The sequence below is a fragment of the Mastigoproctus giganteus genome, chromosome 13 (assembly GCF_048544385.1).
Source record: "Mastigoproctus giganteus isolate SK-2022 chromosome 13, ASM4854438v1, whole genome shotgun sequence".
NCBI classification, from domain to species: domain Eukaryota; kingdom Metazoa; phylum Arthropoda; class Arachnida; order Uropygi; family Thelyphonidae; genus Mastigoproctus; species Mastigoproctus giganteus.
Genome location: NC_143587.1, coordinates 56,917,359 through 56,933,393, shown reverse-complemented (window position 1 = coordinate 56,933,393; position 16,035 = coordinate 56,917,359). Strand labels below are relative to the sequence as shown.

The window sequence follows — 16,035 nt, the reverse complement described above, 5'->3', positions numbered from 1 at the left end:
TCCTACTACCAGCACACGTGCCATTGCCTCTGCCTTAGGAGTGTCTCGTTACAGTGTACAGCGTGTCTAGCATGACAATTCCTTACACCCCTTTCATCTCCAAAGGGTTCAGTTACTGCTCCCCCCAAGATCATCCTGCACGTGTGGCTTTTGCGCAGTGGTTTCTCCAAGGAAGTGTTCAAGACTTGAATTTTCCAGCCTATGTTTTGTTCACGGATGAGGCTTATTTCACTTGAGAAGGCTTATTCAATCAGCACAATGCTCATGTGTGGGCTCACTACAACCCTCACGGTGTGCGCCCCCCATGCGGCATAACATTGCTTCACAATAAATGTGTGGGCAGGTATGGTCGGTGGCTGCTTAGTCGGCCCATACCTGTTACCAACCTGCATGAACTCTGCTAAATATCGGATCTTTCTTTGAATGAGTTCTACCAGGGTTACTTGACGATGTTCCAGCAAATGTGAGATGCAACATTTGGTTTCAACATGATGGGGCGCCTGCCCATTATGGAAGGTGTGTTCGTGACCATTTGAACAGGTGTTTTGTGAGTTGATGGATTAGCCGTGGTGGACCTGTTGCCTGGCCCCCATGCTCACCTGATTTATCGAGCCTTGATTTCTTTCTGTGGGGGACCCTCGAATCTATCATGTATGAATCGCCCGTAGAAATGGAAATGGATCTCGTGGCGAGACTCGTCTGTGCTGCTGCTACTGTCAAAGAAACTCCAGGTGTGTTTGACCGTGTCCGCCAATCCATGCTGCATCGGTGTCACACATGCATCGCGTCTCATGGTGGAACCTTCGAGCATCTGTTGTAACATCATGAAATGCATCCATCTCGTACTCCATTGTTAATATTATGTCAAATAAATGTTTGCCACTAATTACTGTCTTGTTTCATTTCTGCTTCTTGTGTCTCTGCTACTACTTTCCCATGAGATGTTTCCGGTTATTGGTTCCTATGCGATTCACATTCCTTTAGATGTTACCTACCTCCCCTAAACGTTTGTACCAATATTTTTGAGACACTCTGTATGTATATATATATATGATATTAATAAACTATATTATTAATTTCACATGGTATATGAGTGGTATTAAATATAGTAATAATCTGAATGGAAAACAACCCATTCGAGAGTGGGTGCGAGAGTACATGTGAACAGGCGAAGTTTTTGTGGCTCCAGCAAATAGAGAAGTTTTTGCTTTTTTATTGACTTAAATTGGAATATTAATTTACATTTTAGAGTTTCTTTATATTCCTAGTAACAATACTTTAATTTAAATTGAATTTAGACAGAGATTTTGTAGGTTATTACTTAGTATCGGTAAGAGTATCAAATCTACGTGTGGACAGGTTTTGCAGCTCCCGCGAACAAAACATTTTTAATTATACTTAGCCGCTTTATTGACTTAAATGTTACATTAACTTATTTTCTATAAGTAGCTTATAGACCTAGTCATGCTCTGTGGTTTAATTTGAATTTAGACAGCACAATTTGGAAAGTAAATAATACCTCGTGTCCATAGATTAACCGTTTGTAACTTGCTGCCATTGTTATAAGATACGTGTGCTAGTGTAAATTTAGCAGAAAACTAGATAGTGTAAGGTTTAATGAAAAACTAGATAGCGAGTATAGTAGTATCAATTAATCAGTAAAATTTATTAATCTAATTAAATTTCATTGTCAACTGAATTGTACTTTTTTAACTAAATAAATATAGTGACCTAGTTATTACAAACGTAACATCATAAATTAATACATATAAGTTGACAGGGGATAAGAAAGTCATATAACGTAAATCGGAGATAATATTCGATACTGAAATACATATATATAGTGTTATAACTGCATTGGGATATAGATTAAGGATTATATTTTGTATTGGAATTTTATTGAACTTGAATAGAAATCATGACTCAGACCAGAACAGCAAAGCAAAAGGCTCAAACTAGCGGAAGTGCTGTGGCTCAGAGGAGAAGGGGGGGGGTTGTCCTCTGAATCACAGTCTATTGAAATGCACTGCTTGTTTGATGTTTGTGGATCAATCAGGAACGGGACATGATATTGCCAAGGGAATGTCTTTGTGTGTGTGTGTGCACGACGTAAGGAGTGCAAGGAAGTCAGGCAACAACTCAGTGTTGTTATGGGCCTATATGAGGACAGGGTGGATGCCCTCGAAGGATTTAAATTGAGGAGCCCATCAAGCTTTCAGCTGCCCACATCAATAGCACTTTAACTTGCACTTGAACATCACACAACACAGCGGCAACCCCCAAGGCAGAATGCACTAGTCCCAAAGGAACTAGTTGTTGAAGGTGACTCTATTGTCAGGGAAACGGGGAACATATTGTGCAAAAAGGATAGATGGAACAGGACCAGGGTAGGTCTGCCAGGGGCAAAGGTTGATGATGTTGTAGGGCAGATATCATCCTTTAAGGGCACAAAGGGTGATATGGGTGTACATGTTGGCACAAATGATATTAAGGTAGGAGACCGGCAGAATTACTTAACAAGTACAGGTCACTGTTGAAAAAAAAGCCATGAGTTATGAATTTGAAAGTGTCTGCAATTCTGCCCAGACATGATAGGAGGGAGTATATGATGAGAGCCTTCTCGATCAATTCGGCTCTGGATTGTGCAAGGCTCAACAGGTAGAATTTTTCTCAGCCTGGTCTGTGCTTGTTAACAGGAGAGACTGCTTCTACAGGGATGGGATACACTGAATATTTGCTGATGCTATCAAGGCAGAGAGAAAGGGGGCAAGAATATCTGCTGATGCTATTAAGGCAGAGTTAGGTTGGTCGGAAAACTGCTAGCCTGGGGGGGGGGGGGGAATACACAGACTAATAGATTAATAGTAGCCGCTGCCAGAGGTAAAAGTGATTTTTGCACTACTTCTATTGAAATGCAATTGGGCAGCAGCCTGGAAAGCAAGGCAATGGGAATTTCCAGGACTGCTGGGAGTTGTAGTGGAACAAGTAAATACATGGGCTGGGTTAGGGTAACTAAGAGTAGAAAGAGGTGCATGTATACTTGCATGTACACCAATGCTAGGAGTATAGTTAATAAATACGATGATCTTGAAGTGCTAGTCAAGGCATCAATGGCAGATATTGTTGGGATATCAGAGACATAGTGTCACACAGACATAAGAAGTTCAGAAGTGGAATTTGGGGAGTAAAATGTGTACAGAAAGGATACACAGAACAGGAGGGGAGGAGGGGTTATGCTGTAAGTTAAGAAACACATAAAATCTAAGGAGGTGCATCCAATTGATGTTGGTGGACAATGCAATGTTGAGTCTGTTTGGTGTGACATAAGCACTGGGAAAGGAAAAATGAGAGTAGGTGTGTGTTATAGGCCTAATGAATCTGATGAGTATAATGAGCAATTGTGCAGAAAATAGAGTGGGCCAGTAAATTAGAGTGTCTTATAATGGGGGATTTTAATTTCCCGGATATTGACTGGAATTTGTGGGTTGGTCACTCACACACTAGCAAGGCTTTTGTGGATTTATTGGATGATTGTTTTCTACAGCAGCATGTTTGGGAGGCAACTAGAGGGAGTAATTCTCTTGATCTGATTATCAGTAGTGATTATTCATGCATCAAGAATCTGCAGATAAAGGAACCACTAGGTGGCAGTGATCACAGTGGCTGTATTGGGATTTACTCAAAGAGGTAACTACCATCAAGGGTATAAAGGGAAGGGTTTTTGCTTTCGTAGAGGTGAATAAAGTGGTCTGAGACAGTATTTAAATTCTATATGGTGGAACCAACTGATGATGTTACCAACAGAAAATTCAAAATGGGAAGCATTCAAAGAATTAATCTTGGAAGCCACTAGGCTTTTCATACCAACAAAGAAATATTGTTCAAGATTTAGGCCTAAATGGATGTCAGATGAACTAATTAGACATGTGACAGAGAAGAAAAATGCATGGGATACATATAAATTAACATGTGGCACAGAAGCCTATGATAGATATAAGGTGGTCTCTAAGCAAGTTATAAAAGAGGTTAGGCAGGTGAAAGCAGATTACAAGAAATGTTTGACAAAGGATTTAAAGAAAAACAGCAAAGAGTTCTTTACTTATGTAAACTCTAGAAGGAAGAGGATGAATCAGATTGGTTCAACTGTTGATGATCCTGCTCAGGTAGCTAACAAACTAAATGAATATTTTGCATCGACATTCACATACGAGGAGTTATTCAGGGAGGGGAATGCCAGAGGTGTATTCAACTGTGGCAGTAAGCTAGATAATCTTGTAATAACTGAGAGTAAAGTGGAGGAGAAATTATTGAAGATAAACACAAGAAAGGGGCACCTGGGGTGGATGGAATGTATCCAGTTATATTAAAGGAGGCGGCAAAGGAAGTAAGCAAACCTTTAGCTATAATTATGAGAGCTTCCCAGGACTCGGGGGGGGGGGATACCCATGGACTGGAGATGTGCAAATGTGACCCCAATCCACAAAGGAGGATCAAAGGGAGACAGGTAATTACAGACCTGTTAGTTTAACTTCTGTTCCAGGGAAATTAGTGGAGGCACTGGTTAAAGAAGCACTGCGGGATCATCTAAACAAGACTTCAGTTATAGCTTGGACACAGCATGGGTTTGTTAAGGGGAAGTCTTGTCTGACTAATTTGATTGGATACTATGATGTAGTCACAGAGGAACTGGATGCAAAGAATAACTCTGATATCATATATTTGGATCTTAGAAAAGCCTTTGATACTGTTGCACATGGAAGACTGCTGCACACATATTGGAGCAGTGTGGCACCGGAGGCAAATTGCTGCTATGGATAAAGGGATGGTTGAGTGGGAGAAGACAGAGAGTGGTAATCAATGGACACTGCTCATTGTGGACTACTGTTATTAGTAAAGTCCCTCAGGGTTCAGTGTTGGGTCCATTGTTGTTTTCTGTATTTATAAATGATATTGATGATGGTATGTCAGGCTTAATGTCCAAGTTTGCAGACTATATGAAGGTTGGCAGGGTTGTTAATGACAGTACACTGCTGCAACAGGATCTAGAAAAGTTGAGCAGATAGGCTGAGACATTGACAAAGTTTAACATTGACAAATGTAAAGTACTACATATGGGAAGCAGTAATCCCAGAGTAATGTATCAACTCTGTGGTACCACACTGACAGTGGTAGAGAATGAAAAGGACCTGGGGTAATTTTGCAGGCAGATATGAAGTTTTCTGAGCAGTGCAGACGGTCTGCAAGAGTAGCTCATGGTGTCTTGTTAATGATATACAGGAATTTTTCTAGCAGGGATAAGGAGGTGATTATCTACTTGTATAAGGCAATGGTCAGGCCACACCTTGAGTACTGTATACAGGTCTGGAGGCCTTATTTTAAGAAGTATGTAGAGCTGTTGGAACTAGTACAGAGAAGGGCAACAAGTTTAGTGAATGGAACAAAGGGTTGGTCTTACAAAGAAAGGCTTAAATTTTGCAAATTACAGTGTCTGGAGTCTAGGCACCTGTGAGGTGATCTGATTGAGGGGTATAAAGCCTTAAATGGTTTGGGCATGCTCAATGCTGATGGGATTCTTCCTCTTGCTCAGAATAATCACCTGAGAGGGCATAAATTCAAATTGAGGAAAGACGGTTGTAGGCTAGATGTGCGGAAGTTTTCCTTTAGCCAGCGGGTGGTTGATTGCTGGAACAAACTTCCATCTGTTTTTGTAAAAGTTGATATATATAGCTTAAATAGATTCAAGGCAGAACTTGAGAAACATTTGGAGCGAGTGGATGGGTGAAATAAGGGTGTTTTTTTTGTCTGATGCTATATAAGCTTGCTGCCTTGCATCATGTGCCTTTGCTAATGTTAATGCTAACATCCTTTCCTAACTACAGTTGTGCCCCCATATCTGCTGATTCAGTTACCTACGGTTAACCAGGGGAAAAAAAAATGAAAAAAACTTAACAAGTACTACTCACGTATGGTTTGGTCACCAACGTTATAATGGTTCCTTAGAGATTTAACGGATGCACTGTTTTCAAACATTTGAATAATTTCAAGTTTTTGTTTAATTTGAAAGCACAATTCTTGCATTTGCCCATTATTTTCATGATTTCTATGTATGTACAAGAAAATTACATTATATACGGGGTCAGCAGGTGTTCGCTTATATCTGCGGTTTTAGCCATCCATGGTAGGTCTTGGAACGCATCTCCTGCGGATACGGGAGTCGTACTGTATATTAGAAAATAGTGATTGTTATTCATAACATACTATTTAATGTTTACTTGATCTAATAACAAAACTTTAAAGAAATGATCTAAAAAAATTAAAAGAAAATGATAAGCTATATTACTGACAAAAACTGGTGAAGTGGAAAACTACATCCATTTTACATCAAGCAAGAGAAAAAAAGTGTGTAATACTCTCATAATAAATAGCTTTTTTTTTTATAATGGCCCCTTTTATAAAGATTGGGAGTAAAATACAATAAATATTCTTGTCGACACTGACCAGACATCCCCCCTCACATCAAATTATTATAGTATCTTTCTTGGAGATGTATTCTGATCAAGAGCAAAATCTAAAGGAAAAATGTCTATTGGGTAGCAGCATTATAACCTTCTAGAAACTAGTGTTGTATCAAAATGAAATGGAATAAAATGCAATTTTAAAAAAAATAACCACTGCTACATTATGAACAAGATATAGTAGCCCTGCATATCAGATCTTCATTCATTTTACTCAACCCCTTCATTACATCACACACTTCAATCAGCTTTTCCTTCAGATGACTAGTTGTCAAACTTTGCAGCCTACACTTTCTAAGCTGTTTTTTCGTATGTTTGCACTCACTGCTAAAGTGGTCACTTTTCTTTGACCATTCTTCAAAAGTTCTGTCTTTTTTTCAGGTGTGGTCTCCAGACCTGAATACAATATTCCAAATCCAGGCTAACCATCATATTGTATATAGGAATAATGATGTCTTTCTCTTTACTAGCAGAGGTCCTATAAATCATGGACAGGAAATCATTTGCCTTTCTAGCCACCAATTTAAACTGTATCTAAAAATGTGAATGTGATATATCATATACTGATTAATCAAATGAAACACTATAGTACCATGTGTGGGAAATTGCTTTTAAGGAACTACTGCTACCTATGTTCAAGCAGTTAACATCATATAACAAATTAGACAGAATAACCAAAGGGAAGTTTTTTTTTTTTTTTTTTTTTGGTTATTTAGTTTGATTTATTTTATGGTGTTAATTGCTTGGATAGAAGGTAGTGGCAGTAGCACTTACAGGCTACAGCTTATCACAGTTGAATGAGTTTCTAACATATGGTATAGTAGTCTTTAATTTAAATAAATACAAGAAGATATAAAGTCAATTACTGCATTAGTCCGATCACTTGGAAGATTTTATTCCCACTACAGATTTATTAAGCTTGGTATTATGTCCATCTTAGACAAATACTGTTTCAGGCAAGGGGTCATCCATGGTTCAGCCTAAGTTTCTATAAACAATTGTGTTTAATTTGATTAATTAGTAGTTAACTTTTTTTCCCCTTTCATTTTCTTTTTTTTTAATTTCATATTCTCACTTGTAATAAGTTTCTGCGCAGTCTTCATTTTGCAATGATCATAGCAGAAAATAGAAATTTTTACCATTAATTCTGTGATCTCTGTTTTTAACTTTATGATTATTCAGCTTTATTCAATATTTGTTACAGAATGCTTTCCCTTCTTTCATAATATTATATTGTAGTACATCCTGAACAGCATGGTAAAATTTTTTAACCTATGTGCAAAGGTGAGTATTAAATGAAATATTTAATACTCACCTAATTGTGTATAGTTGACAAGACACAAGTTTAAAAAAACTGAATGCCGCTGTCATTTATGAAAATTTCTTATGAATCTTCTGCCTGCTTACTAATTAAGTTTGTTCATAATATTAGCCTCAAGTTTTGCATCTATATCACTTAGAAAGGCTCAACCAGGAATCGAGTTTATATTATTGACCAGAATTTAATGAGTTAAATTTTAAATATGAAATTAAGTAATTGATGCATTTGCAGAAAGGATTAGCTGACACTGTAAATCAGGATATTATAAGCACAATGATAACAGTTGAACCAGAAGTGTAATGGATAAGAGTTTGTGTTTTTTTATTACTTCAGATATGTGTGATCAAATCCAAATGTAAGCATTTTTATTTTCTAATTATTCATTGCTTCTTTTGACTAAAAACACAAATGAAATTATATAAATGAGATATTCAGGTTATTATCAGCAGTTAGGTTATTTATTATCAATTAGTTATTAGGTTACGAGCAGTTAGGTTATTTAATTCAGTAAATTCCCTTCCCATGGAATTTACTGATTAAATAACCTAACTGCTAAACATTAAACTGGAAGCTTATTTTTGACCTTTTATTATCTATCTATCTATCTCATAGTGATATTTATTTGAGCCAATGGGAGAAGAAGGCGAGGCAATTACGTCACTACAAATGCAATTAATTAATGACAACTGCCTCCATAACGTTCACCAACCTTGTGCATGTGCTTCCATTTGTCTAACATTTTATGTTCCATTGTATTGTTTTTTGTATATTAATGAATATTTTATATTTGAAAATACTGTGGTTTCATATTTTGTAAATATTTTAAATATTTGTATAGTTTGTAAATATTTCAGTTAAATATTTTAGTCCTACTCTTTCGGATGCAACAATATTCCTCATGTATTATGGAACATGAAGTAAAAGGTCTTTTCCTAAGTGACCTATGTAAATGCAGGTAAATAATTATATAGTGTTGGCCGAAGTCAAGGATAGTACACACCGACAGGTAGTTCGATGAAAGTGAGCAAGACGCCAATAATTGACAAGTGAAGGTACCTCCCTTATCTGATTGTTTTGTGTCGTTGAGGGGGGGGCCTAGCTTAGGTAGGGTGTTTATCCCTCCATCCCACTGTTTTGAAATGGGAAATCGAGTTCTCAATTTAAAAACAGCGGCAAATGTGGGGAAAAACACCCTAGGCATAAAAACACCTTAGGAGGACAGTGGGCAGGGAAAGCAGTGACATCTGCCAATCACTGCTTTGTTCCTGTCTGTTTGTCAAAATATGGGAGTCACAACTTGTCAATCACTGCTTTACCACTGTTTTGCTTGCTGCCATGTTAGAGGGTGTACTCTGGATTTTACTACTCTGGAGTTTACCATGATATTTATTCAACCTTGAGAATGCTATGCTCTACAAATGCACAGGTAAATAATTACATAGGTCATTTCCTGATTAGATATCAACCAGTGCGTTTTGACTTTTAGATAGAAAAGATTTAATTTACTCCATACACCTCTACATTTTATGTAGACAAGCATGCGTGGGGATGGGCAAGCAAAGTGAGCAGGGAACAAAGCCCTCTAGTTATTATTATTATTTATTTATTTTTTTTTTTTACTTATTTTTGACCATTATAACCAAACTCCAGGCATTCTGTGATCCACTTGGATTACAAATATCACAGACAAGTCGACCAGAAAATTCAGTATACCTCAGAGTAAAGTAAAACGACTACTTTGCATATGTGTTGTACAAATATACTATATGTGTAACTGCAGTACTAACTCTTAGCACATGTAACATATTCTCAAATACCTTTGAATACAATCAACTTTTCAAAAACATTTATTACCAAATTAAATCATCATTCACTATAAGGCCTAAAATCCTTACTTTTATTAGCAAATTAAAGAAATGAGTAAACATTATTGATCAATTAAAGAATATGAACAGTTAATTAAAAATATATATTATTTATTTATTTACTTATATATTCAACATGATATGAATAATTTGAATTGAACTTGGATGAATTCAGAAATCACAAATTGCAATTGTAATCCTGAAAAGAGCATACAAACTAGGTTGGTGGGAGGGAGGAGGAATTTGAAATTGAGGAGTAAAGAGAATTTAATATAAAGTTGCAAAAACACAATATTGGATAATTTGATACCTTGGAAAATGCCAGTTCCATATGTATTATCAAAACTAAAGTAGTTCACAGCTTACACCAAGCCTTGCTAAACAACAATCATCCTGAACATATTCTGCAGATAGCTGATCAAAGGGAGAATGAAATGGTACAACCAAAAATCTTTGCATACGTCTTTTAAGCAGCCATTAAACAATCAATAATGCTGTGCAATATTTCAGTACAAGGCAGGCTCAGACCTGCATCAGGGAAAGTTGACATTGAAAACACTGTCAATCAAGAGGTATTATAAAGTAATGCATTATAGCAAAATATGTTTTAATAATTTGACCCCAGGGGTTCACATCTGGTGGGTATGGGCTTGGCAAATCCACGGTCCTGAGCTGGATATCATCTTTCTTCTCTTTCTTGCTTTCTTGGTGATTCCCTGCTACTACTTCTCTCTCTCTCTCTCTCTCTCTCTCTCTCTCTCTCTCTCTCTCTCTCTCTCTCTCTCTCTCTCTCTCTCTCTCTCTCTCTCAGGGTAATGCAGGAATTTTTTTTTGGCTGGTGCAGCATAAGCCTCAGGCTTCCTTGCACTATATGGCTAATAATAATAATAACTAAACTAAACTAAAATTCAAGCATTGTACATGAAGCTATTACTAATTGTTATTCTTAAATAACAGTTTGTTTTCTTTTATTGATTAACAATAATTACTCATATTTGTTGTTGTTAGTATTATTATTATTATTAACCATGTGGTGCAAGGAAGCCTGAGGCTTTTGCTGCACCAGCCAAAACAAAAATAATTTCTGAGTTACCCTGAGAAAGAGAGATAGAGAGAGAAAACAAAAGTTAGAAATAGAAGGGAATCACCAAGAAAGAGAAGAATGATGATATCCAGCTCAGGACCCTGGGTGTGCCAAGACCATACTCAACAGTTGTGAGCCCCTGGGGTTTGAGTCATATATGAGTAATTAATACAATCAAACCTCCCAAACCCAGTAGTCCACTATCCAGCACCATCATCTTCCAGTTTTGTTTTGGAAAATAAGCAAATCTGGCAAATTACCTGAGAATCAGCAATTCTAGTTCTCGGTTGCTGCTGTCACTGTTAGTTCATGGTATTACATCAGCATCTTAAGCCATATTGCAGCAGTGCATTATACGTATGCTCAGTCCGGTTCGCATATTGCACAGAAAAATTTACAATAACTCAGGGAGGGATTTCACCCCTTCAAAGGAGATCAGCTATCTACAGCTCCAACCAAAAGGTCTTTAAGAGTCCAGTCTCTGAAGGGATTTGGTAATATATGATTTGTATGACATTGAGCATGTAACAAACACTGAATTACTAAGGAAATTCCAAACACTGTTTTAATACAGCGTTTGACATTTCCAAAAAAATTACCCACTCAAGAAAAAAATTTAAAATATACCTCAAAGTGTCTTGTAGCGAACTTCCATGAGTAAGGGCTATGGAACGGAAGAAACCCTGTACAGCAGGGACTGCATAATCTCTAATGTGCTCAGATGTCTAAGAAAGAAGGTGGGGGGATTATTATATGGCTTACGATTTTATGAAATTAAATATAAAATAATACCATCAAATTTTTCTTTATATAAAAATACACAATAAAATCAGTTATTAATTTAGGCTATTAAATACATACACACTTACCAGACCTAATCGATTGAGAGTATCAGATGATGAACTACCATCTATAACAACCCAGTTGGCTACATCTCCTGGTGTCATTTGGGCATTACTAGCCACTGCTCCAGAGACCTGCTCTTGTTGCAGTTTCTGTTCTCTTTGATGTTTATAGAACAAAACTGCTTCATAGTTCATATAAGCCCAAGCATGACATGCCTGCAATAAAAGAAGAAAATTTATATTATATTGTTTTCCAAAATTAAAGGAATAAACAATATATTTGATTATTTTGAAAATTATAGGAGGCGTGGACAAAACGTTTAGTAGTTGGTATGTCAAGAAAATGAACAAATTTAACAAAAACTTCTAATATAAGCTATGTATACTTTAAAGAAATGAAGATGGTATTGCTGTCGTTGGGTTTAACAACACATAGGCTGCTAGGGCCATATTGTGTCTTTATAATGGTGAATATGAAATAAACTATATTTTATGATATATTCCTATCCGGTTTAGGAAAGTAAATAGTTCTTTTTTATTAGGATCATTCCCAGAATCTGCAATAAATTTATTGATGACTGTGTATTAGCATTTGATTTAAAGGTGTCTAATCGGATGTTTTGAAAGTGGGGACAGTCCACTAACAAATTGCAAATGGTCAGTTGTACTTGACATGATGTACATTGGGGAGTGTTGTCATTAGTTAATAGATACAGGTGAGTGAGATGAGTATGCCAAATCCTGAGCCTTCCTAAAATTGTTTCTTCTCGTCTGCCTTTCTGGAAGCTGGAGAGCCACACTTTGGTTCTGGTTTTATTTGGTATAGTTTGTTTCCTGAATAACCTCTCCAGATTAGTGACCAGCTATTGTAACATGCTTTATGGATAATATGTTTATAATCAGTATATGGAGTTTGAAAAGTCTGCAAAGTATCTGGTTGTTTGGCAGCAAGATCTGCTCTTTCATTTCCTGCTATCCCAGAATGCCCTGGGATCCAGCAGAATGTCACAGTTTGGTTTGACTCATTACACACAAGTAATTTAGAATGGATTTGTTTTATTACAGGGTGAGAGGAGTTGGTATTAGCATTAGCATTAGTAGAGGCATTTGATGCAAGAAAGCAAGCTTATGCAGCATCAGCCAAAAAAAAAAAAAAAAAAAAACCCACTTCCACTTCACCCCTCTGTTCGTTCAAAATACCTGTCCAGCTGAGCCTTAAACTTATTAAGGCTATCAACCTCCACCACAAGGGATGGAAGTCTGTTCCACCAACCAACCACCCACTGGCTAAAGGCAAATTTCCGCACGTCTATCCTACATCTGTCTTTCCTCAATTTGAATTTATGCCCTCTCAGGTGATTTTTCTGAGCTAGAGGAAGAATCCCATCAGCATTGAGCATGCTTAAACCATTCAAGGCTTTATACACCTCTATCAGATCACCTCGCTGGTGCCTAGTCTCCAGACACTGTAATTTGCAAAACTTAAGCCTTTCTTCGTAAGAGCACCCCTTTGTTCCATTCACTAATCTTGTTGCCCTTCTCTGTACTCGTTCCAGCAGCTCTACATCCTTCTTGAAATGAGGTCTCCAGACCTGTATACAGTACTCTAGGTGTGGCCTGACCATCGCCTTATACAATGGAATAATCACCTCCTTATCCCTGCTGGAAAAATTCCTGTAATATCATTGACAATACTCCATGAGCTACTCTTGCAGCCCGTCTGCACTGCTTAGAGAACTTCATATCTGCCTGCACAACCACCCCCAAGTCCCTTTCATTCTCTACCACTGTCAGTGTAGTACCACAGAGTTGATACGTTGCTCTGGGGTTGCTGTTTCCCATGTGTAGTACTTTACATTTATCAATGTTAAACTTCATTTGCCACCTCTCAGCCCATCTGCTCAACCTTTCCAGATCCTGTTGCAGCAGCATAGTGTCAGTAGTGTCCTTGACAACCCTGCCAACCTTTGTATCGTCTGCAAACTTGGACATTAAGCCCGATATACCATCATCAATATCATTTATAAATACAGAAAACAATAATGGACCCAACACTGAGCCCTGAGGGACTCCACTAATAACATCAGTCCACGATGAGCAGTGTCCATTGATTACCACTCTCTGTCTTCTCCCCCTCAACCACCCCTTTATCCATAGCAGCAATTTGCCTCCAATGTCACACTGCTCCAATTTGTGTAGCAGTCTTCCATGTGCAACAGTATCAAAAGCCTTTCTAAGATCCAAGTATATAATATCAAAGTTATTCCCTGCATCCAGTTCTTTTGTGACTGCATCATAGTATCCAATCAAGTTGGTCAGGCAAGACTTCCCCTTAACAAAACCATGCTGTGTCTGAGCTATAACTGAAGTCTTGTCTAAATGATCCTGCAGTGCTTCTTTAACCAGTGCCTCCATTAATTTTCCTGGAACAGAAGTTAAGCTCACAGGTCTATAATTACTTGTGTCAGCCTTTGATCCTCCTTTGTGAATTGGGGTCACATTTGCACATTTCCCGTCTATGGGTACCTCCCCTGAGTCCAAGGAAGCTCTCATAATTATGGCTAAGGGTTTGCTTACTTCCTTTGCTGCCTCCTTTAATATAACTGGATAGATCCCATCCACCCTGGGTGCCTTTCTTGTGTTTATCTTCAACAGTTTCTCCTCCACTTTACTCCCAGTTATTTCAAGATTCTGTAGCTTACGGCTAGAGTTGAATACACCTCTGGCATTCCCCTCGCTGAATAACTCCTCATGTGTGAATGTCGATGCAAAATAGTCATTTAGTTTGTTAGCTACCTGAGCAGGATCATCAACACTTGACCCATCAATATCAAGTGGACCAATCTGATTCATCCCCTTCCTTCTAGAGTTTACATAAGTAAAGAACTCTTTGCTGTTTTTCTTTGCATCCCTTGCCAAGGATTTCTCGTAATCTGCCTTCGCCTGCCTAACCTCCTTTGTAACTTGGTTGCATATCAACTTGTATCTATCATAGGCTTCTGTGTCATGTGTTAATTTGTATGTATCCCATGCATTTTTCTTCTCTGCCATATGCCTCATTAGTTCATCTGACATCGATTTTGGCCTAAACCTTGAACAATATTTCTTAGTTGGTATGTAAAGCCTAGTAGCTTCCAAGATAAGTTCTTTGAATGCTTCCCATTTTGAATTTGCTGTTGGTAACATCATCAGTTGGTCCCACTGTATAGAATTTAAATACTGTCTCAGTCCATCGTAGTCGCCTTTACGGAAGCAATAACCCTTCCCTTTACCCCTAATGGTAGTTACCTCTTTGAGTAAATCCCACTTCAGCACACTGTGATCACTGCCACCTAGTGGTTCATTTATCTGCAGATTCTTAATGCATGAAGAATCACTGCTGATAATCAAATCAAGAATATTACTCCCTCTAGTTGCCTCCCGAACATGCTGATGTAGAAAACAATCATCCAATAAATCCACAAAAGTCCTGCTAGTGTGTGAGTAACCAGCCCCCAAATTCCAGTCAATATATGGGAAATTAAAATCTCCCATTATAAGACACTCTGATTTACTGGCCCACTCTATTTCCCTGTACAGTTCCTTATTATACTCATCAGAGTCATTAGGCCTATAGCACACTCTCACTCTCAATTTTGATCTCCCAATGTTTATGTCACACCAAACTGACTCCACACTGCACTGTCCAGCGATGTCGACTGGCTTCACTTCCTTGGTTTTTATGTGTTTCTTAACTAATAACATAACCCCTCCTCCCTTCCTATCCTGTCTATCCTTTCTGTAGACGTTGTACTCCCCAAATTGCAGTTCTGCATCCCTTATATCTGTGTGACACCACGTCTCTGATATCCCAACAATATCTGCCTTCGATGTTTTGAGCAATACCTCAAATTCATCAAATTTATTTACTAAACTCCTAGCATTGGTGTACACGCAAGTATACCTGCACCTGTTTCTATTCTTAGCTACCCTAACACAACCCATGTGTTTACTTGTACCGCAATGGCTCCCAGCAGTCTCTGAAATACCATGCATCTTGTTTTTCAGGCTTCTGCTCATTCTAATAGAAGCAGTGCAAGAATCTCTTTCACCTCTGCCAGTGGCTACTGTCAATCTATTGGTCTTTGTCTCCCCCCAAGCTAGCAGTTTTCCGACCCACCTAACACTGCCTCGATAGCATCAGCAAATATTCTTGCACCCTTTCTATTTAAGTGTATCCCATCCCTGTAGAAGCAATCTCTCCTGTTAACAAGTACAGTCCAGGCTGAAAAAAATTCTACCCCTTGAGCCTTGCACAATCTTTCCCGGGCCGAATTGATCGACAAGGCTCTCATTATATACTCCCTCCTATCGTGTCTGGGCAGAATTGCAGACACTTTCAAATTCAACCCTAATTCTCGGCTTT

At 38.0% G+C, this 16,035-nt stretch overlaps 1 protein-coding gene across 1 annotated transcript in view; it reads right to left on the bottom strand.

Annotated features, from left to right (window-relative positions):
- The window catches only part of mTor (serine/threonine-protein kinase Tor), a 704,297-nt gene that overhangs the window by 142,871 nt on the left and 545,391 nt on the right, over nt 1-16,035 (bottom strand). The window contains exons 41-42 of the mRNA XM_090387576.1: nt 11,655-11,846; nt 11,413-11,510 (exon numbers count right to left, since the gene is read on the bottom strand). Of these exons, the coding sequence (XP_090243702.1) occupies nt 11,413-11,510; nt 11,655-11,846 (290 nt within the window). The remainder of the gene's footprint in view (nt 1-11,412; nt 11,511-11,654; nt 11,847-16,035) is intronic.